Source organism: Mytilus trossulus, unplaced genomic scaffold (assembly GCF_036588685.1).
Source record: "Mytilus trossulus isolate FHL-02 unplaced genomic scaffold, PNRI_Mtr1.1.1.hap1 h1tg000070l__unscaffolded, whole genome shotgun sequence".
In the NCBI taxonomy this organism is placed as follows: Eukaryota; Metazoa; Mollusca; class Bivalvia; order Mytilida; family Mytilidae; genus Mytilus; species Mytilus trossulus.
This window is the reverse complement of record NW_026963294.1, coordinates 3,348,140-3,370,188: the sequence shown is the minus strand read 5'-3', so window position 1 is coordinate 3,370,188 and position 22,049 is coordinate 3,348,140. Positions and strand designations below refer to the sequence as shown.

The 22,049-nt window shown below is 31.7% G+C and overlaps 1 protein-coding gene and 2 long non-coding RNA genes across 3 annotated transcripts; 2 read left to right on the top strand and 1 right to left on the bottom strand.

The window, feature by feature from the left end:
* Nucleotides 1-112: 112 nt before the first annotated feature.
* On the bottom strand, nt 113-4,068 carry LOC134699453 (uncharacterized). The gene is made up of 3 exons (XR_010103598.1): nt 3,822-4,068; nt 1,476-2,016; nt 113-772 (listed from the first exon to the last, which is right to left on the bottom strand). It is a non-coding gene; the product is annotated as an uncharacterized LOC134699453 (long non-coding RNA).
* A 2,353-nt stretch (nt 4,069-6,421) lies between these two features.
* On the top strand, nt 6,422-11,498 carry LOC134699457 (uncharacterized). The gene is made up of 2 exons (XR_010103599.1): nt 6,422-6,534; nt 11,070-11,498. It is a non-coding gene; the product is annotated as an uncharacterized LOC134699457 (long non-coding RNA).
* Nucleotides 11,499-16,490: 4,992 nt separating this feature from the next.
* On the top strand, nt 16,491-20,500 carry LOC134699455 (apolipoprotein D-like). Its single transcript, XM_063561048.1, has 4 exons — nt 16,491-16,702; nt 18,264-18,391; nt 19,560-19,645; nt 20,257-20,500. Exons 1-4 carry the CDS (start codon nt 16,577-16,579, stop codon nt 20,484-20,486), a joined length of 570 nt encoding a protein of 189 aa, XP_063417118.1. The 5' UTR covers nt 16,491-16,576; the 3' UTR covers nt 20,487-20,500.
* Nucleotides 20,501-22,049: the final 1,549 nt, after the last annotated feature.

The window sequence follows — 22,049 nt, the reverse complement described above, 5'->3', positions numbered from 1 at the left end:
AGTATGTCAAATACAAATGAGGAGATGTGGTATTCTTGCCAATGATACAAATATACAGTGAATAAAACACGAATTAGAATAACTAATACATTTTCGAGTGTTGTAAAAAGGTCTCGACATGAAAAAATATCGACTGATGTAACTAATGGCCTAAATAATAAAACAAACTAATTTACGAATAACAAATATGACAGACATAAACCAAATGCAACGACTGCAGGCTTCTAACTTGGAACAGGCATAAGGAATCTTGCATCGAAACTCCCCTTACTTTGAACTGTGGAAATACAGCACAACATAAGACAGAATCTTTGAAAATCAGTTCAAAGTGCTTAAGTCCTCGTACCGATAAAAAACATCTAACAAAATTTCAGACCAGACTTGTCTTGACAATGAACTCAAATGTGACTAAAATTTACCGCTAAATATTATCATAAATTGTCATCACGAGGAATGAAGTTTACACGTTATAACCCTTTCTAATTTCGAAGAGATTTTCCTAATTAACTTTCATCTGGAAAACCGTGCATCAACAATTGAACAAGTTTATGTGTACAAGAGGAAAGGCAGTACGGTTGTGTCTGAGTTACAGCAAACATGTGTGGTTTAAAACATAAAATGAGAGGAGTTGTTTTTAATCATTAAGTAAAAAAAATATTATCACATATTCTGCGAGGTGTTTGCCCTCCTTTCATATTTCCCAACCACTTCACTTAACTCCTGTTTCAGGGCATCATTTGACAAACATTCACCATTTGGCAAACTGCTATACCTAGTAATAAAAAGAAAGTTAATATCCACATGAAAAAGATTATTGTTCAAACATGTATTTTTTTTTCTCAACAATTTGTGCCAATTTTACATATATGATATTTGTCCTTGCTGATTGCCATAATGACTGGTCCTTAAAATAATAACACTCGGTAGCTATTATCAAGGGCATAATTAAAAAGGTCATACATGTATACATAACTAAATCTTGAAAATGATCTGTAATTTATTCATCTGAACCTAATATCAAAATTTAAACCAAATTAGAATTTAAAGATGTATCAACGCACTTAACCAGTATCACAAGCAAAAGCTATGCCTGAACCAAGTATTTGGTCAAAATCAAGTGCAGTTTTCATTATGCACAATTTTCATGAATGACAACAGTGGATATTGCCTCATGGCATATACATATATACTTATTTGTTTTTCATTGCTAATTTTTTACATGCATCTGGCTGTTTGTTTATTTTGGGGCCATTTATGGCTAACTTTGTGGTTTGAGTCAAGGGTCCACATTGAAGGCTATGTTGTGATCTACATGTATAATTCCTTATATTGAATGTTTTAGGTCCTGGATAGAGATTTGTCTTATTGTCAATCAAACCGGATTCTCTAGTGTTTTTATTAGGTAACCCTGCATTTTAATTATTATAATTATCCATATCAGTCCTTGCATTGTCGTGCATTTAAAAATATCTTACTTAAAATTGAATGGATCTTTTGCATATGTGCATCATTCTGCATTTTGACACAAAGTGTGGTCTCCAAATATGTTGAAAACCATTCTCTTCAACGCTAGCTGACTGTTTTCTACAGATCCAGTGTTTTCTTTGACAACATACATAAAGCATCTCACTATATACGGGATGACATCAGAGTGTTTCAACTCTTTAAATTTCTTTGACAGTTCATATAACTTCTTTGAAAATCCTTTTTTAACATGATTTTGGTCATCCTTTTTTTCTAGGTCATCAAAATCTACTTTCAGTCTAGAAGTAGTTGTAGAATCATTGTCAGCATGTAACACTTGTATTTGGCATCCTGAATCTTTAAGGTTGAGGGTCATTTCAACTGCCATGTCTGGTTCCATACCATTGCTCGATCCAAACCAATTTTTGCTACAGTCATGTGCAGGAACAATTTCTTTTCTTTGCTGATGGTATTCACATACTTTGCAGATGCGGCTCCTAAGACTGAAGTCCATGACTTTTCCAGTGATTGACCCAATCATACTAGCATGACCTATACATATTATAATTTCCGATTAAAACTATGCTGTAAATACTGAATGGCATGAACATTAAATGCTAACATAACTGATTATTGACCTTCTGCTGTTGTTGTTTTTTCCTCTATAATTGCAATCCTAAAATAACAGATATACAAATATAAATATTCTATTGGCACAAACTCAATTACAATAATTGGCAACGGCCCATACAACTAGCATAACATAGTAATGATGCAGCAATTATACAATACATTTCGAACAATTACATGTGCAATAAAATGTGCAGTTATACATATATCAATATATGTAGGTTCATTTGTAAGAATAGACTACTGACATAAGTATATTGTATGTTATAGCTTCAAATTGTTCATATTACTTATGTATAAGGACATTTTTGTTAAGTCAAATGATTGATTTATAAAATATGATATTAATCTAAGTGTATTTCTACACTTGCTATTAAGTAATAGTTTGATATATTTATCCTCCATTTTGGATTGTTTGTCATAACTTTTAAAATAGGACAATTTTGATCAAAGAACATTTCTTTGTGATTTGTTTTTTGTGCAGTGTAAGATAAAATGTTTTTCGTCTTTTATATTTTTATTATGACATAATTTGCACAACCTTTCTTCTCTGTTGACTTGCATGTATCTACCTCTTTCAGTTTCAAGATTGTATGCACATCGCCTTAGTTCTGTCAAAGGTGCTCTATCTTTCAACATATTCAATTGGTCAACATAGTGTGCATGTAATTGTTTATTTGAAAAACAAAAATGTCAAAAAAATGATAATTTTGATGATTCTGTAATATATGAATTCTTTTCTTGTAAAATTTTGTCATGAATTCGTTGTTTTATTTAAGCAAGCATAGGTGGAATAGGTATATACATTAATAGATGTTATAGATATAAGAAACCCAGATTATCGATACATTTCTTCATATTACTTCGTCCATAGGCTGTTTTCTCTTGTTTGAAGAAATTAGATATCTTGAATTGAAATAAACTAGTAGAGCTAAAACAGTTGTCCACATTAAAAGTTATGATAATTTGTATACCTGTATTGCTGTTATAGTGCCAGCCACTAACCCGCTTTTGCCATCCTCCATCGAAACTGACTTCAATCTAAATAAACGGACAGAATAAATATATAAATAAATTATTTATATTTGTTTTTTCAAAAAACTGCATACTAAGTTAAAGAGTTTAGGACCAATTTGAAAAATCTAAATACACAGGTTAATTTGGCATATCACTGAACCCCAAGAATTATATATTTGATTAAAAAAAACAAATATAAAGAATAATTTTGGACCCTTTGGAACTCAATGTCCAACAATTTAACAATAGGCCCCAAATTCCAAAATATAAATACATGTAGAGTTGTTTCATTGGGACTTACACCACTTCTTTCTATATCTATGTAGTCCATACCCTTACATTTTTCAGGAATTGGTTGTTTTCTTGTGAGACAGCTAAGTGAAATTCACATGTTTATTTGGATTGAGAGTGGTCTCATTGGCACTTATACCTTATCTTCCTATATTTAGATTTATAATATTGAAAAAAAACTAGATTATTCAAGACTTGATATTAAATCCAAGTGAAATTGTTTAAGAAACAGGTAAATAAACCCATCATAGATACCAGGACTAAATTATATATATACACCAGATGCGCGTTTCGTCTACAAAAGGCTCATCCGTGATGCGCGAATCCAAAAAAAGTTAAAAAGGCCAATTTATACAAAGTTTAAGAAAAGTCTATTTTTATGCACCTTACTACAATGTATATGAACCAAAAAATCTTACCTTTCCATTACTTAAATGTTTTTTCTTGCTGTTGAACTGTTTTACATGATTCAATGGCAGCTTCATGTATTTTCTTTCCAACTTCATTTTCTTTCTTCTTGATTGTTGATGGATTGACTGAAGGGACATTTAAACCAGAAAGAAAGTTGTTCACATGTGTAGACCCTATTCCTGCATGTATCATCCTGAAAAGGTAGCATAGTATGATACAGAATTTTTATGTTGTTTTATATATCTACATTTTCAGTGCTAAGCACATAAGTACATATACAGATGTAATTTTGTTTCAGGCTGGAAAACAACATGATTCAAGAAAGGCAAACGAACTGAAAAAAGTGTTTCAAATTAGCTTACTATACAGAATATGTTTAACTCAATGTTGAGGACCATATATTGCATACTATTGGGATTTTTTTACACTGTCAATCATTAATTTTAATGAATTATGAAAAAAAGACTCTAATACATTACTGAAGGGGGCAAACTTACAAAGCACACAAACTTATAAGATAATTTAAGAATTGAGACAATATCTTAAAATTGCATGAGATTAATTATATAACTTAAATATAAATAAAATGAAAGAAAATATATCATAGCAAAACATTTAACACAACAGTAAATAACAAATAATAACTTAGATATCATATAATACAATATACATGTATGCTAAGAAAAATTAGTGTGAATTGACCTACTTAAGCGAACAAGAAGTAGGGAAAATGGGTCGTAGGTCAATCAAGAATAAGCGAATGGACCCTCATTGGTCTTGGACCTATAACAGAAGCTTTGGTTTATTCTAGAAAAATGGATTCATGGCTAGTAACGCTACAGATATGTCGTTCAGTAGTCCAAATAATTATGACATCTTGAAAAACTCTTATATATTTTTTCTTTGACGCCGTACATCGAAGTAAGGCGTCAAATAAAAAAAATATAATAGCCTTTCAAGACGTCATAATTATTTGGACTAGTCGTTCAGTAACATAGTGCTTTTAGTGAAAAGATTTTAATAAACTTGATGCAGATTCTTTTTATGACAAAGGAGAAATATCCAGGTGTTACCAATTATGTAATTTGTAAATCAATTGAATCTGATCTTATACTCTTTATGCAATGTATGGGCTCTGTGGCCGTAATTTGGGAAATAAAATATTTCTATTCTGAACACATACAAAATGGGTAGTTACCAGAATGAATCATACTTTAAAGAATTTGGACAGCACTTCCCCTGCAAGCAGCACTTTCAAAATACCCCCTACCCTATTTCCCCAGGCCAATATAAGGGATTAAGAAAGAGTAGAGAAGGCATTGGACAAACTCATTTATAATCAGACATGAGCTTTTACCTTCTCATTGAATTTTAGTGTTGAAATAAAATAAATCTAACCAATTGCAGCTTTTGAATTTACGAGAAATGCTCCTTTTTCATTCCTTTTTCCTGTCTCAACACTGTTGCATGCCTTGCAACTACTGCAATGAATGTACAAAACGCTTCCGAGGCCGTATTTCCGCTCCCCTACAGTATCCAGCAATTGGAGAGGACAGTTGCACATCTTACAATAGAGGTTTTCAGCAAGGTTAAGCAATTCAACTACACCGCTTCCTTCTTTCCAACTGTCGTCGTGCGATGGATCGTTTGATACAGTTGCAGATGCTCCTACGTCAAGTTCAAAATTAATTGTAATGGCATGATCATCTTGTAAATTGTCAGTAAATTTCCCATCTGGATGGTCGTGGTTACATATCTTGTTCATGTATATCATCCTTGATGACCGTACGAAGTTTCTTTTTCTGTTAAACTTCCCGTTCTTCTGAAAACGAGCCATCGCGGTTGTTTACTCGTTACCAGACGACACTATAACTGTTCCCAGGTCTCCAATTTCTAAGCGTCATATTCACGCGTAAATATAGGGAACCAGTCGTAATTGGGTTACTTCCCTTAGTGTCGGGATCTACCTTAATACTTGGTTTGTATGTGGTCATCCACGATTCACATGATTAACATCATGCATAAATATACCGGCAAAACTTATAGCAAATTAAAGGGTTGTAAAGGGTTCAACATCCCATTAGTAGATAAAAAAAAATGTATACAATTTTTAAGCTTAATCTTAGCAACTTTTTATTAAATCCACGTTTTTTTTAATGTAATTTGTTATATGGATTTCGATGACACCGTTGCTTTTATATAATTCATTTCGGATCCTTTTCTTTAAAAGATAAGTTCTAAATAGAGGAGAAGAAACCAAATTTAAACATTTTTGTTCAAGGAAAAGAGTCGTTCTATTTAATTTTTGACAACTACTAAATGACATAAATACTTTGGCTTTTATTAAATACTAATTACATATCTCATGCACGTACATGACATTATACATGTACTGATGTACATGAATAATAATTAAAATGTTTTGCTATGCATTTGATGCATGAAATTCCATGAAATGATGAACCGAATAAAAATATTATATTTTATGAATAGGTTATATTACACATTGACATCATAAACAAACTTAATGCGGTAAGACGTATTATGGGAAGTCCCACAATTGATTTAATCGTTTCTATAAAACAGAATTTTGACCGCAAGTGTTTTATATTAAGACACATAAGGCAGATTTGTGTATGTCAACATTATATAAATAGACCTATTTGAGGGAACATATTATGTTACAGACGAATACTCAAATTGAGAAAGCACACAAACATGGTAGGCATTTTAATCACAATTGTATATGTTTTAGCGGTAGACAATTCAACAAAATCTTATCACAATATACTTGTTAAATGTCTGACTTATTGCATTGAAAATTCCATTTCTTTGTTTGATTGGTGTTGGTCGCACTAACGAATACCTTGTACCAATATTTATTTATAGCGAACTTGTTTAAATTACTGTTTGTAGCCACCATCATATCGTCGATTTTGGTGTTGATTACATAACTTAAAGCCGATTTTAGGTTTATATTCGTGTTGTCAACGGGTGTTGTCAACGGTTAACCGGTGAACCGGTTAATCGGTGGAACGACCGAATACCGAATACTAAAAACGCTCACCGGTTAACCGGACTTTTTTCAATTTCAATAGATTTGATATAAATTTGTGTTAAAAATCAAATCATTAAATAGTTATGTTTTGTTTAAAAATTGCCGTCGTGGTAATTAAATTGACAGATTAATTATCCAATTGATTGCTATTGTTAATCATAAAAACATAAAATTAATTATAGTTCGGGGCAGGATCTTTAAGAAACATAATCAGTAAACATGTTTTTTTTAACAGTAGCTTTAAATCAGTAATAAGTTTTAATTTTACTAATAAGTTCATTGTTTCTTTTTCGATCATATATAGTGTAAATACAGATTATTAAACTGCAACACGTGTATTACGAAATTTCTCCACTCGAGACGGTTAAATTTTATAATTTAAAGCGCGAGGCTTGCCGAGATAATTTATAACTGTCGATAGTGGAGAAATATCGTAATACATGAGTAATAGTGTCGGAATCTGTTTCTCTAATGCTATTTATCGTTCTTTTTCAAAGATTTTCAGAAACTTGTGGTCTTTATATGCGACGTCATCAGGCAATGTCGCCTTTTTTATGACGTCATAATAGGAAAATTCAGAAGAAAACCAAAACATTTAGACGTCATAATCAAATTTCCACTAATCATTTGCCGAGAACAGATTTTTCACTAGTGAGGAGAAATATTTTTCTCACACCGGTCAGGAAATGTGAAAATAGTACAAAAAATAGAGAAACCTACTGTAACATTTAAATGTGTTACTCTTACTTTAAATCAAAAATTGTGAAATGCAAACCAACGTGAATGTACTTAATGTATACGTGTGAAGAATTGTCTCATTGGTAATCATACATTGTACCACATCGACTTTTTTTATAATTAATCATTTCAAATTGAAATACACCCCATTATTTTCGGAGACAACAAGAGAACAAGAGAAAATTAAGGAAAGATTAACCGGTTTCAGACATGAATGTATGACATATTCAATTCTACGAGATTAAGATTTTTTTTGGAATTTTTAATCTGAAGTTGGTTCAAACCCTATAGTTAACGTTGAAACGGTGTATTTGATTATTAAAAGTCAAATTTTGCCAGGAATCCTCACAGACAATAAAATTTAGAATGGAAATGGGGAATGTGTCAAAGAGACAACAACCCGACCAAATAAAAAAAAAACAACAGCAGGAGGTCACCAACAGGTCTTCAATGTAGCGAGAAATTCCCGCTCCCGGAGGCGTCCTTCGGCTGGCCCCTAAACAAATATATACTAGTTCAGTGATAATGAACGCCATACTAATTGTACACAAGAAACTAAAATTAAAATAATACAAGACTAACAAAGGCCAGAGGCTCCTGACTTTGGACAGGCGCAAAAATGCAGCGGGTTTAAACATGTTTTTGAGGTCTCAACCCTCCCCCTATACCTCTAACCAATAATGCTTAAGGAAAAACTTCAATTCTAAAAGCGTATTTATGACTTGGATGAAAGGTTGACAAATTGACACTCATACCACATCTTATATCTATGTGTAGGGTTCTATTGATAAGGTTTTCAAACTCCAACCTAAATTACCGGTTAACCGGTTAATCGGTCGAACGATTAACCGAGTAACCGGTTAGGCCAAAGTGTACGATTTAACAACACTAGTTTATATAATTTATCCGTTCTTTTATTTTATTCACTTATCATGCTTATGACGTCGCACACACATTTGAATGACAATTAAGAGCTTCTTACAATTTAAAATTTACATGTGCATATAACATTTCATTTTTTTAAATCTGTTATATCCATCATGTCTCTCTAAAACGCTTTAAAAATATATTTCATTGCGAATGTGTAAACACGTCTATTTATCGGTTTCGGAGTATCATACTTAGCATAGCTAATTTCGTCTGTACACTCATCGTTATAGATTAATTCATCATAGATACCAGGAGTGAATTTTGATGCAACTGTCATACGGGTGATAGGTTTAGCTAGCTATAAAACCAGGTTGAATCCACCATTTTATACATAAGAAAATGTATGTAACAAGTCAGGAATATGACATTTTTTATCCTTCGTTTGATGTGTTTGAACTTTTGATTTTGCCATTTGAATGGGAAATTTCCTTTTTTCAGTTTTCCTTGGAGTTCAGTATTTTTGTAATTTTATATTTTTTTATATATGCGCCTAAACCAATCGTCTTTTACTTATTTCTAGCTTGATTGTGGTTTGTATTTTATTAGTTGTTCATGTGTGTATTGTTAAACATCAATTGTAAATGGTGTTTCCTGCTGTTATTCGTTTTTCAGTTTTGTTTGTCTTTTGAAGGTCTTCCGTGTGTTAATTTCTCAATTAGGTACAGTGTATCAATGTTGTTGTTTTTTTAACTTAGAAAACATCTGAATTGTCGTATTAAGCAAAGAACAATGTATGCATTTGTTTATGTACCTAGTTAGAAAAATGGCCATCGTGTTATTTATCGGTGTTGTCTCTGCTGTGTCGTAGTTCTCTTATATTTGATGCATTTCCCTCAGTTTTAGTTTTTAACCCGGATTTGTTTTTTCGATATCGATTTATGAATTTGAACAGCGGTATACTACTGTTGCCTTTATTTATGTAAACTATGTAGTCATATAGACAAATTTTGTTAAAATATTGATTATTTGACATGTTTTACAAATATTCTTTGCATAATTTTCTACACTAACATTATTATTAAAAAGATGAACTCGTATGCACTTGTTGAAAAATAAGGAAATGCTTGGTAGTTGTTTTAAACAACTGACATTTAGCTATCAATAAAATTATGTTTGACACACCATCTTTCACCGATACAAATCGAGATTGTGATATTCTTTTGTACTTATTTTGTTAGTTGATTAATTCAAGTATTCGATTGTTTCCCCGTTTTAGTTAAAAAAAAGAAGATGTGGTATGATTACCAATGAGACAAATATCCACAAAAGACCATAATGACACAGACATCAACAACTATAGGTCACCGTAAGGCCTTCAACAATGAGCAAAGGCCATACCTCATAGTATGGCCTTTTGTGAAATTTCTTTGAAAATCGGAATATTTGTTTATACTTTTTATGATTACATGTGTCCATGCCACGCAAAAACTTGAAAACGAAGAAATGAATTGATATTGTTATTGTAATTTCAAAATCTATATCATTGAGTTGTCTGTAATACGTGTTGATGTTTTGGTAACTCTTCTTAAACGGACAGAAGAGGGACGAAAAATACAAGAAGGACATTCAAACTTATAAATTGAAAATAAACTGACAACGCCATGGCTAAAAATGAAATAAAAAAACAAAAAAAAAACAATAGTACACATGACACAACATAGAAAAATAAAGAACAAACAACACGAACCCTACCAAAAACTAGGGGTGATCGCAGGTTGTCCGGAAGGATAAGCAGATTCTGCTCCCATGTTGCACCCATCGTGTTGCTTATGAGATTACAAATCCGATCAATAGTCTATTTCGGTAAGTCACATTTATGAAAGGGAAGGGGATTGTAGTTAAGACGCAAGGAACATATTCGATACCAATTGTGAAATGGTTATTCCATAACAGTCAACAAATGTATGATGGCGTCCGTAAAATTTGCGAAGAAATTATTTTAACCTGGCCAATTTGGAACTCTTGATTTGATAGCTTCCGTGTGAGCAACAACCCTCTATCAAGAAAATTATGACAGGAAATGCAAGCACGGGAATATCGTAATAATTGGGAGATATATACACCATATACAGGTGCTGCTGGAATATTGCTACTTAGAAATAGAAAGTTTAAAATTGGAAAGCTGAAATAAAAAGTTTTGTTTTTAATAGACCCTCATTGTCAATTTCTAGATGTAAGTCAAGATCTCTCGTTCAATGGGATAGATGCGTTTGATATAATCACTAAAATTTAAATATTTTAGGGAAAGAACATCATCTTTAAGGCGGAAAGTAGGGTAAAAGAATGTTAAGAACTTCTTATCTTCTTCCTAAGCAGTTCCATGAAGTCATAATAATACAAAAACACTTCGGCAAGAAGAGGGACACCCTTCATTCCCATTGGAATGCCGATAGTCTGTTGAAAAACACGTCCTGCGAACGTAATTAATATGTTGTCAATCAAGAAAGCAATCATATTTATAATGTCACACCTTCAAATTGAATGTCTGTTATCGGTACAATATTTTGAGTTTGAAAATTATTTTTTTCAGGTTATCAAATCATGTTGTTTTCTTGTGGTTATAGCTCTCTGCACAAACTATCTTCTTGCTCAAAAGAATAAAACAACCTTTAAAGGAGAGTTGACTCGGACTGAAGATAGTGAAACACGAGCAGATCTCAGCCTTTCTCATCGCCATAGAAACTGGGATTTCAACGCGAGAGGCTTTGGTACATCAAAAGGACATCGAGGTGGAAGTCTTGGGGTATCACAAAAACGTAAAAACCTTAATTTAGGTTTGTCAGTTTTTGGGGACAACCAGGGTGACCGAGGTGCGCTTGTGGGTTTTAAGTGGAACTTTGGAAGAAAGAAAACACCCACTGCTCCATTATTTTAATGTTATGTAACTTGTATCTTACCTGACTCTTAAACTACACATGTTAAAGATGACTGAACTGTCAATAAATAAGTTTCATTCTAAGATGTGTGTTTATTAGTCAATCAATTCGAGTTAAAATGAGTACACATACTTTGAAATGATTTCCGTTTGCAATAATATGATAACAAAGACAATTGCAAAACTATAACATCTCTCCTTTTAATTTCCCACAATTGCTTTCATGCGTGTGTAAAAATATGCCATGAACAAAAAGCTGACACACAACATAAATATAAAATTGATAAAAGACAAAATAACAGTCATCAGAACACATTCGGTACTTGCAAACCTGTCTGATAAATTCTACAGCGCTTACGACGTACAAAGTTGTAAGCCTGGTCTCAATGATAGAATTTTGACACATCATTGATATGGCTTTGTACTTTTGTGCCTTTTCAAATTGTTATATTTTAGCGTCACTGATGAATTATTCGTCTTCATTATTGATGGCCGTTAATGTTCTCGCTTAAATTATTTTATATTTGGTCACATAAAGAACGAACTTGCTTATTGTTGAAAACTGTACAATGGTCACACTATGCACACTTCATTGGCATGGATGTGCTCCTTACACATAAACTGCTGTAAAAAAAATATCAAAAAGAACCTGTAATTCGGTGGTTGTCGTCTGTTTTGTGTTACATATTTGTTTTTCCTTTATTTTTTTTTACATAAACAAGTCGTTTGAATTGTTTAACATTGTCATATTGGGGCCTTTTGTAGCTGACTTTGTTGTAAGGGCTTTGCTCATTGATGAAGACCGTACGGTTATCTATATATTTGGTTGTTAATGTCTGTGTCATTTTGGTCTCTTTTGGACAGTTGTATCAGTGGCAGTGATACCTTATCTCCTTTTTTTATGAATAAAATCGACGCTATATACATCTTACGAGCACCCTTACACAACAAACTGCACAAAGTCTGATTTGAACAGTTGGTGTGCTCGACCAGTAAAATAGAGCACACATTTTACTCACTAGTCTCGACATTGTCTCGACTGTATTTAACTGTACTAAAGTATAATCGACTAGGTCTCGACTTTACTTAATTGGTCTGATTCAGTACATGATGATCTTAAATCTTTGTGTAGTATCAAGTTGTCTTGACCAAGTCTAGACCTGTCTCGACTAGTCTTGATCTTCATATTTAGTGTTGACTGGTGTAAATCAGCCCATCTAACTAACGCAATTATACGCCTGTCCCGAGTCAGGAGCTTCTGGCCTTTGTATGATAATTTTAGTTTCTTGTGTTTAATTCGGAGTTTAGTATGACGTCCATTATAACTGTATACATATCTGTAGGGGCCAGCGGAAGGACACCTACGGGTGCGAAAACTCTCGCTACATTGAAGACCCATTGCTGGCCTTCGGCTGTTGTTTGCTCTATGGTCGGTTGTTGTCGCTTTGACACATTCCCCATTTCCTTTCTAATTTTTGTGTTGAAAAAACTAAGATTTTTTTGTATCCAAGGCATAAATAACCTTACCCGTGTTTTGCACAACTTTTGGGAATTTTGTGTCATCAGTGCTCTTCAACTTTGTCCTTGTTTGGCTTTTTTTTCAAACCACCATTTTTCCCAATAATGTCCTGTTATCTTATGGTTCGTGTTTGATTTACATAATGATATACCTTTTTTATGTTTGATTTATCGTCAAGTAGGATTTAATGGATTTCATCAATATCTTTTTTCCAATAAACACGACCTGCTTAATGTTCATATCCTTACTTCTTGTGTCTTTTTTTGAGGTTATTATAAACATATATGAATCATCAGATGCGAAGTTCGAAAAAAAAGACATATGATATGAGCGTCACTGTTGAAGACGAAACGTGCGTCTGGCGTAATAAATCAAAATATACATTTCATAAATATTTACTACATGTTCGAAGTTGAAGAGTATTGAGAACTCAATTATCTATTGTTTTGTTAGATGGTCAAGGTCAACATATAAAGGAGTAGGTTCAGTTAGACCCAAAATATAGCAGTTTTACAAAATTGTTAAAATGGAAAGATTTTGTTATTTATTGGACAGTAAAAAGCTTCTGCTACATACATATGGGATGTTTTAACAATGCAATGCACTTATATCGGGTACTAGCACGATAAAGTCATGCTAAATTATTGAAATCTTCACAATTCTAGCATTTTAGTTACATTTTAGATGATTTTTGTGTAAAAAGAAAGCATTCGTGTTCATCCTAAATATTGAAATGTAAGTTGTATTTGATGATAATACAAAACATATATAAAGGTTGAGGATGAACACGGTTGCGGCCACTTTCATTTCTGACAAAAACCATCTGAAAAGTTACATTTTCCGGCATATTTGGTAGATTTTTCATATTTGAGCTTCAATCGGATCGTTTCTAATGACTTAATCAGTTAAAACCTTTCACATAAACTAATTAATTCAAATAAAATAGACACTTAAGTGGTAAAAAGAAGTCAAAATCTTTCGACAGATAAACCTGATATTAGAGGCCAAAATCGGTCCTTACCGGACCTACTCCTTTGAAAGATGATTAAATGCATACAATTAACTGCACATCAGGTCATAACGATACGTAAATGCACTCATACCATTTACTTGTTAACTGGTGACCCTTAAAGTATCAATTAATGAAAACGTGTGTGCTACATATAGATGTAATTTAATAAATGTATATAATAGTTTGATGTACAATACATAATATATATAGTATGATGGATTGATCTCTGTTTATTAAAAAAAAAACATGCATCACACATCTCAACAGTTTTGATTTACATTGATCGGTATTTATAAAGGTTCAAGATCAAACCATAAACTGTTTAATAATGTATTAGTTTGTGACTTTCCCGTTGGTCTTTCTATTCTATTGTCTACTTTTTGAAGTTGATAAAACGGGGTCAGCCTTTAATAATAAATGTTACTAAACATGTATTCCATCATTAGTTTGTGCTTTTAGAATATATTACTGTATTTCTTTACCTCAACTATTGTATCTGTAATTATATTATATTTCTCTATGTAAACTTGTATTTAGTGTTAAGAGAATACAGTATCAATCTATCTATCTTTCTAGCCTGAAATAATCCAAGAATAAGATAGGGATAATACTTTTTACTGTTGATAATGTAATCGAATTTTTTTTCAGCTGGTAATTAGATACAATCATAATCAATCAAACATTCGGGTATTTTCCCCACAAATAACATTTATAAGGTGTTGACGAGTCTGGATTATTAAAAAAGAGGGACGAAAAATACCATAGGGACAGTAAAAATCATAGATTGAAAACAAGTTGACAACGCCATGGATTAAAATAAAAAGACATTGTCAAATAGAAAAAATAATAGTAAAGAGGTCAAAACATAGAAAACTAAGGAATAAACAATACGAACCAAACCAAAACTTGGGGTGATCTTAGGTGCTCCGGTACGTTAGGCAGATCCTGCTTTATTTTTGCCACCTCCCCGGAACACTATTAATAATATTAAATTTTAAAGACGACATGTTGTACTATAATATTATATGATCTTGATATTACTTAACAAACATTTATAGGTTGGTCTAATGAATTAGCGTGATTCAATGCTGTATGTTCTTCTAAACAAAACACATAATGCATGTGAGTGCATTTTGCCTTTTTTTAACGAAGTACGTTGTAATACAACTGTGTATTGTGTGTACTGAGTACAGAACGACATGCAACGATAAATTATGTTATGAACAGATTTATTCCTATCATAGTATTTCAAGTTTTATGCTCTGTCGTGGCTGACACATTTTAACGTGTCCGTTTGAAAATGTTTACTTTGATCACGTTTCTAAATACATAGCTCTGAATCACTGAATGTCAAGGTTTTTCTTATAATTGTTTCCGAAAGATAAGTGTATAAGTACTACAATATGTTGATAAGCCAAGGCTTCGGGTTGAAGGCCGTACTTTAGTTGAGTTTGAACACATTGTCACTTAGAAGGATAGCTGTCTCATTGAAACTATTACCACACCTTATACACATAGAAGCTACATCGTCTATCATGTTTAAGAACACAATCTACAATATAATAAAAGTGAAAACAGTTCAATTCTGTATAAATCACATACACCCCAAAATGATACCGAACTTATTCAAATAAATCTGCAATAGAAAAAATTAAATTGAGTAACGGTTTTATCATGTTGTTATGCAATATGTTTGACAAAATGTGTTGAGGACATAATACTTCCAGTATGTTCATGACGAGCAGACGTAAATGATAAATTAAAATCTGTGAGTATACCTTTAATCATTCATAAGTACATGTATAACATTGAGTATTGAAAATGTTTGGTTTTTAAATACATATTTTGTCGCAACACATCAAGTTACACAAAGTACATAACACTCATATGTCAATGTGTACAACACAAAACGTAAGTATCTTGCAATAATGCTTTCCGCTATTTCTTTAAGAAATTATTAAAAAAAAAATGCAAGATTGTGTATAAATAGTAAAATCACAAAAATACTGAACTCAGAGGAAAATCAAATCAGAAAGTCCCTTATCATGACAAAATCAAAAGACAAAACATATCAAAAACAAACGGACAACAACTGTCATATTCCTGACTTGTTTCAGGCATTTTATATACAGGTATATCAGAACTTTCACGTAAATATTCTTTATATATTTGATCTTCATACAGGTTATACAGATTTAATTAGCAAATAAACGAAAATTTCCGCTTGTTTAAAGTGTGTATTACTAAGAACTCTCTTTAATATTATGCATTGTACCTTTCTGCTTTTATCTTTAAATCGTAATTTGCTGTTTTATAATAACTAGTTGTTGATATCTATTTATTCAATTTATTCTACTATACTTTCTGATGTCAAAACAAATCTACACTATTCCACTACTCAATGTACACACATATGGTAATGTCTATGAACTTTCAATGACACAAACGTACGTACCTTTGTCTATAAGTTCATGTATAAAGACCAGTTACATAAGTAGTGCTGATCCATAAACGTAACAAATTAAAGGTCAGATGGTATCACCTATCAACAGACAATCTGATAGTTTTAGATTTCGAAAGTTCCATTACAGATATCTATAATATATGTTCAGTCGACAGAAAGACTGATCAATGATGTATTTTAATTTATGTTTGGTAATGTGTGTTTTATCTTTAATTGGAAGTTCCTACTCACAAGTTATTTCAAAAGGAAAATGTCCAGATGTAAAAGTGGTATCCGACTTTAAGCTTCCATCGGTAAGTTGAATAGGGAATCGTGTATCTATATTAGTATTACATCTTTGTTTATCAAAAAGGTATATTGAATGTTTTCTAGTTTTTTTTTTTATTCTTTTCGATTTATAAGCGCATTGGTCAAATGCAAAAACTGAAGAATTTGGATCTGATCTAATTGCTAAACTCTAACGCACTGGTGTGTGACTGATCAAAAGTCCTTTATCTAAATCTGAATATTCCTGATAATGCCAAGAGAATATAAAGTTTGATATGTATTGAAAATGATTCTTATTCTGTAGACATACCAGGTGTTGCTCCTTTTGATGTCTTTGTATTTTCATCAGTGTTTATTTATTACTTCAGTTGTTTCTGAATAATGAGAATAAAACATTACCAAGACTACTGTTGTCTTCATCTCTTCTCTTTCTAATAAGTTTAAACACCTTTTCGTGATCGTCTGTGAGTTAACATTCGTCGATTTTAAACGTTGAAATCCGCTGCATTTGTTAGTACCTTTTCTAAGTTAGCAATCACATTTTTAGAAGTTGTCGTTTGCTGATGTAGTTAATAAGTGTGTCTATTTTTTCATAAAAACTAAACAGATGGTTATTCCGTTTAAATGGTGTAACACTATTTTGTCTGTTTGTCCTTTTAATTTTTAGCCATGGCGTTGCCAGTTTAGTTTCGATTTATGAGTTTGACTGTCCCTCTGGTGTCTTTTGTCCCTCTTTTATGGGACTCTTTATCTCTTGCTTTTTGATTTGAGTCAAGGGTCCTTGGTGAAAAATGAATAACTTGGATAGAGAGTTGTCTCAATGACACTCGTACCAATTTTTTTATATCTAGTCAATCACTAGTAAGTGTGTATCAGTAATTTCCATTGGTATTTTTAAGCTTTGATTCACACAAAATCATAGTATTCTTAGTATGTCACACTTTGATGAACACCATTATATCAAAACGTGTCTGATATAACGAGTAGTCTCCCTTTATCCATATTTTCCGTTTCAAACTGACTTTGCTTATACATACACAATTAATGTTATTATGTATTGAGTTCTTATCTATACGATAACTTTTTTTACCATATACTTCTAGGAAATAATGGTTTAATTGTACTTTTTAATAAATAAGTTTGTTTGCATATATTTATTTATTAAATTTAAAGAAGTGTTTTAGCCGTGTACTATGACTTACTTTATCTACTGCTTTCGGTTATTATCGCATGCTTTTCTGTGACGCATAACATTTTGCCGTTATTCGACAAATTCCTGAACATACACATCAATCATGTCAATGGGACGTTTTCATTTGTAAACGTAACAAACTGAGATAAAATAAGTATTAAAAATCAGGATTTTTTTTTCGAAACAAATGTTTTTTGTCTGTATGTTTTCTGCTGAACTATATGATAAATGGAACATAACATGTAATTTTTCATATCAGACCTCTTTTCAGCCCATGGGTCAAATTCATCCCTTGAGCCTGTAGAGTCTTGGACTTATATCATGATAAGGGGTCAGATATGAAAAATACCATGTTATAATCAATATAAATTTTAATATCTATCTATATTTTATAGTATCTTGGAGACTGGTACGAGATATACAAGTTTAAAGCAGATTTTGAAAATGGTCAAAGTTGTATACATGCCAATTATCAAAAGAAAGCAAATGGTCATATACAAGTATATAATAGAGGGCAAACACAGTAAGTTCAACCTTATATTATAATTATATATAACAATGTATAATAAAAAATATTGACCTCAAAGTACACTATTGAAAACAATGTTGTTTATAGCTCTACTTTTTTCTTACTATTAATAGAAATGTTCCAATTACAACTGTGCGTTGAACCTTGTTTGTTTACCTAGCTTAAAAACCATTATGTATAAGAATCATTTGAAACCAGCACCTAACATTCTGTAAACATACATGATGGATATGATACATATACAACACAACCAAACAAAACAAAACGAAACGAAATCGTTTGATGTAACCAACAATTAAATCTAGTATGGTATAGTACAACATACTTATCTATACAAACTGTCCCTAAGTAAACTATGTGATGTTTAAATACGAGTATGCACAATGACACAATATAAAATGTGTAAATCCCCCCAAACCAACCAACGTCTTGATTGACTTGAATTGAAATTTTAAAAGGAGGATGAACAAATACAAAATTACCGAACGTGTTACACGAACAAAATAGACATAATAAAAAGCACAAAAAAAGGAAAACTGAAAACTTTTATTGATTATTGGTGTTTAGTGAAATTTTTTCAACATCTTTTGTTCAGTAATAACTATTAACTTTTATTAGTACTCGGAGCTTATGTAACCGATCAAAACCTATTTAATATGTAATGCAGAAACACGAACCATCCAGTCATTTGTGGCAGTGTAATTTAGATTAGAATTTTACTTCTTAACAAATAAAAATGCAATAGTTCATTATATGTGTGCAATACACAACTCTTTTATTTAATCAGCTATATACAGATACATATGTAAATGGTATTAATATTTGAAATTGAGCGGCTTAATTAGATATATAAAAGAATCGGTTTACAACAAGTTTCAATAAACATATTTGACTAGAAATTTTAAGACATAAAAAATCAATTTGATAACTGAACAAAACGTATCATTAGAATAAAGACCTACGTTACACAAATGCATGGATGCGATTTTTTTAAAATCAATATTTTCATAAATTAAATGAAACTGATTATTTGTATTTGAATTAAACATTTTGACAGAAATACCTCATTTGCAATTATAATAAAAACAACAACATCGTACATATCTGGTACCACTTTATCATTATTAAAAGAGAGCATTTCCACTTTCTATTATCTTTTCAGAGATGGTAAAATAACAACTGCGATTGGTGACGGATACAACCCAGACCCAAACGAACCAGCTAAGCTTGCTATTAAGTTTTCTCCAGGTAAATAATCACCTGTTTCGATCTTTTAGATATATAAGAAAGAAATAAATAAATATACAAGGTGCAATGTGTTAAGAGATGGATGCATACCAAGCCATGCTTGTAGACGGGCAGAAAACAGCTAATGTGGCGTTTTTTCTCGTCCACTTAATCTCCGTTTACTCAAAATTTCAGTAGACATAAAAAAAAATGGTCGTTTCTTTTAGCGGTTTGTATTTGCTAACATGTAAACGGCGCGTCAACTATTTTGGAACACTGTTGGTGGTAAACGCTATTTTACGCAGATCGTATCACAAATACACTGACCTTACTGATTTTTTGCACTTTATAGGAGATACTATTTCAGTATTTTTTTATAACAGTTAACGTGAAAGAAAACACGCGTTTATTAAAATTTCGAGTTAACATACTTAAAAACATATATGTTTCTTTTTATGTTCTATTCAGCTTTGTATTTTACTTCATCTGGTGTTGTTCCACATTCTTTGTAGCCCTATGATATGGTACTGATTTGATTTATTTTAGATAGAACAAACTATTGCAATTAAACTTCGCCCCCGATTATCTGTCCTCTGATCATTGTCTAATATTGCTGTTTTCTATTATTACAGTTGCTCCATATGGTAAATACTGGGTACTGGATACCGACTACACATCATACTCCTTAGTTTACTCCTGCACAGATTTATTTTCTGTTACACATGTCGAGTTCGCCTGGATACTGTCTAGACAAAGAACACTGGATGTAGCCATATCATCGCGACTTTTTAATATTATGAAATCTTATAATATAGAAACTAGCAACTTTTCGTCAGAAAACCAAACAGATTGCAAAAACTAATAAACATTAATGCAACGTATATTTGACAAATTTCAAATTATAGTAGAATTAAACGTTTTTTTTATAAATGGTTGAATGACAGCTACTGTAATGGTTTATCTTTAAAACAAAAAAAAATGTATATGCTATTTCATACCTCTAAAGCATCATGAAATACTGTATGTATTATATTTAAAAATACGTAATGATCAAATGTTAAATAAATGTAATCAAACTTATAAGAACTGTTATGTTGTCTTCTTTTTCTTTCTATTCACTGACATTATAGGTAGAGCGATTGTTTATGGGTGCCACAATAACAAAAATTCATATGTTTTACAAAATGTTTTACTAAACATGCTTCGAAGTTAAGTGTGACGGCCATTTGTCCTAATCAACTATACTCTATTGTTTAGGTATCTACATGTACTTGGCTCAGCCTTTCGATTGTAAGATGTTCTAGCTGTAAGGAAAAAAGTGATTTGTGCTGTTTTCTGCTCTTCTGTCAGGTTTTTGTTAATTTGAGACCTTCTCTGTTGCCATTCTCGTTTTTGATCTATTTGCCTTCGCTATTTCTTGATTCAAATACATTTTCAAAGTTAGGAGAAACTACCTTAACCCTTTTATATTCGGTACTGAATATTAACCAGATAGATTTAATCATAACAGAAAGCAATTTTTTAGTGTGTTATATTTTCCAAATATCATATATCAACAAGAAACGGATGAATGTCTCAAAACACTGGACTAATTTGTAGCTCTTGCGATACCCGCAAATTCAGTTTGGAAGCTAAGTTAGTATCTTTGTAATCGATTTATGAGATTCTCACATCCACACTTTGACTAAAAGCCTAGAAATACCCAACCATAATACACAGAAACCACAAATTAAATTAGGGTGGTCTAAGTTGCCCTGAACGGTAGTTTTTTTTTTTTTTTTTTTTTTCAAGACTTGAAATACATTTATTGAAAATCACCTGAATATTGTTTACCTTGCATAACCCTGGAAAGTATACACAAAGGACCCTGTGTTAACAATGATCCGATGTCCAGGGATAAACGGTGGACTATTATAAAAAAAAATATATTTTATTTTTTTGGCATGCATAAGTTAAACATTCATATTAATTACACAGACAGAGTTTGCGTATAAAATATTTATAACATTTTACAGTAAATAAAATACATCAAAAGTCCCCAAAAGAAACACTACAATCTACACAATAATTTACCGGCTAATTCACCTTTACTTATAATTGACATTGAAATGGTACAATCTTGACCACACGGCTGGCAATTGTGATAATATTAAAATTCGTTTAACATGTATAATGCTGGGTACTAAACACTGCATTTTTTTGTATTGTTCACTTAACCTACTATAATAGTATAAACTGTAAGCGAGCGTTTAGGTGCCAATCGTTCAGTTGATTATATACGACAAAGTTCAACTTAAAATTTCTTCTTTTGTAAATGTAAAATAGTGCATACGTGTTAATTTTTTGTTATAGTTTTCAAGATTTAGTTTTGTTTCAATGCGCACACCATACCAATTAAACGGTATCTTATTTCATAATATGAGTT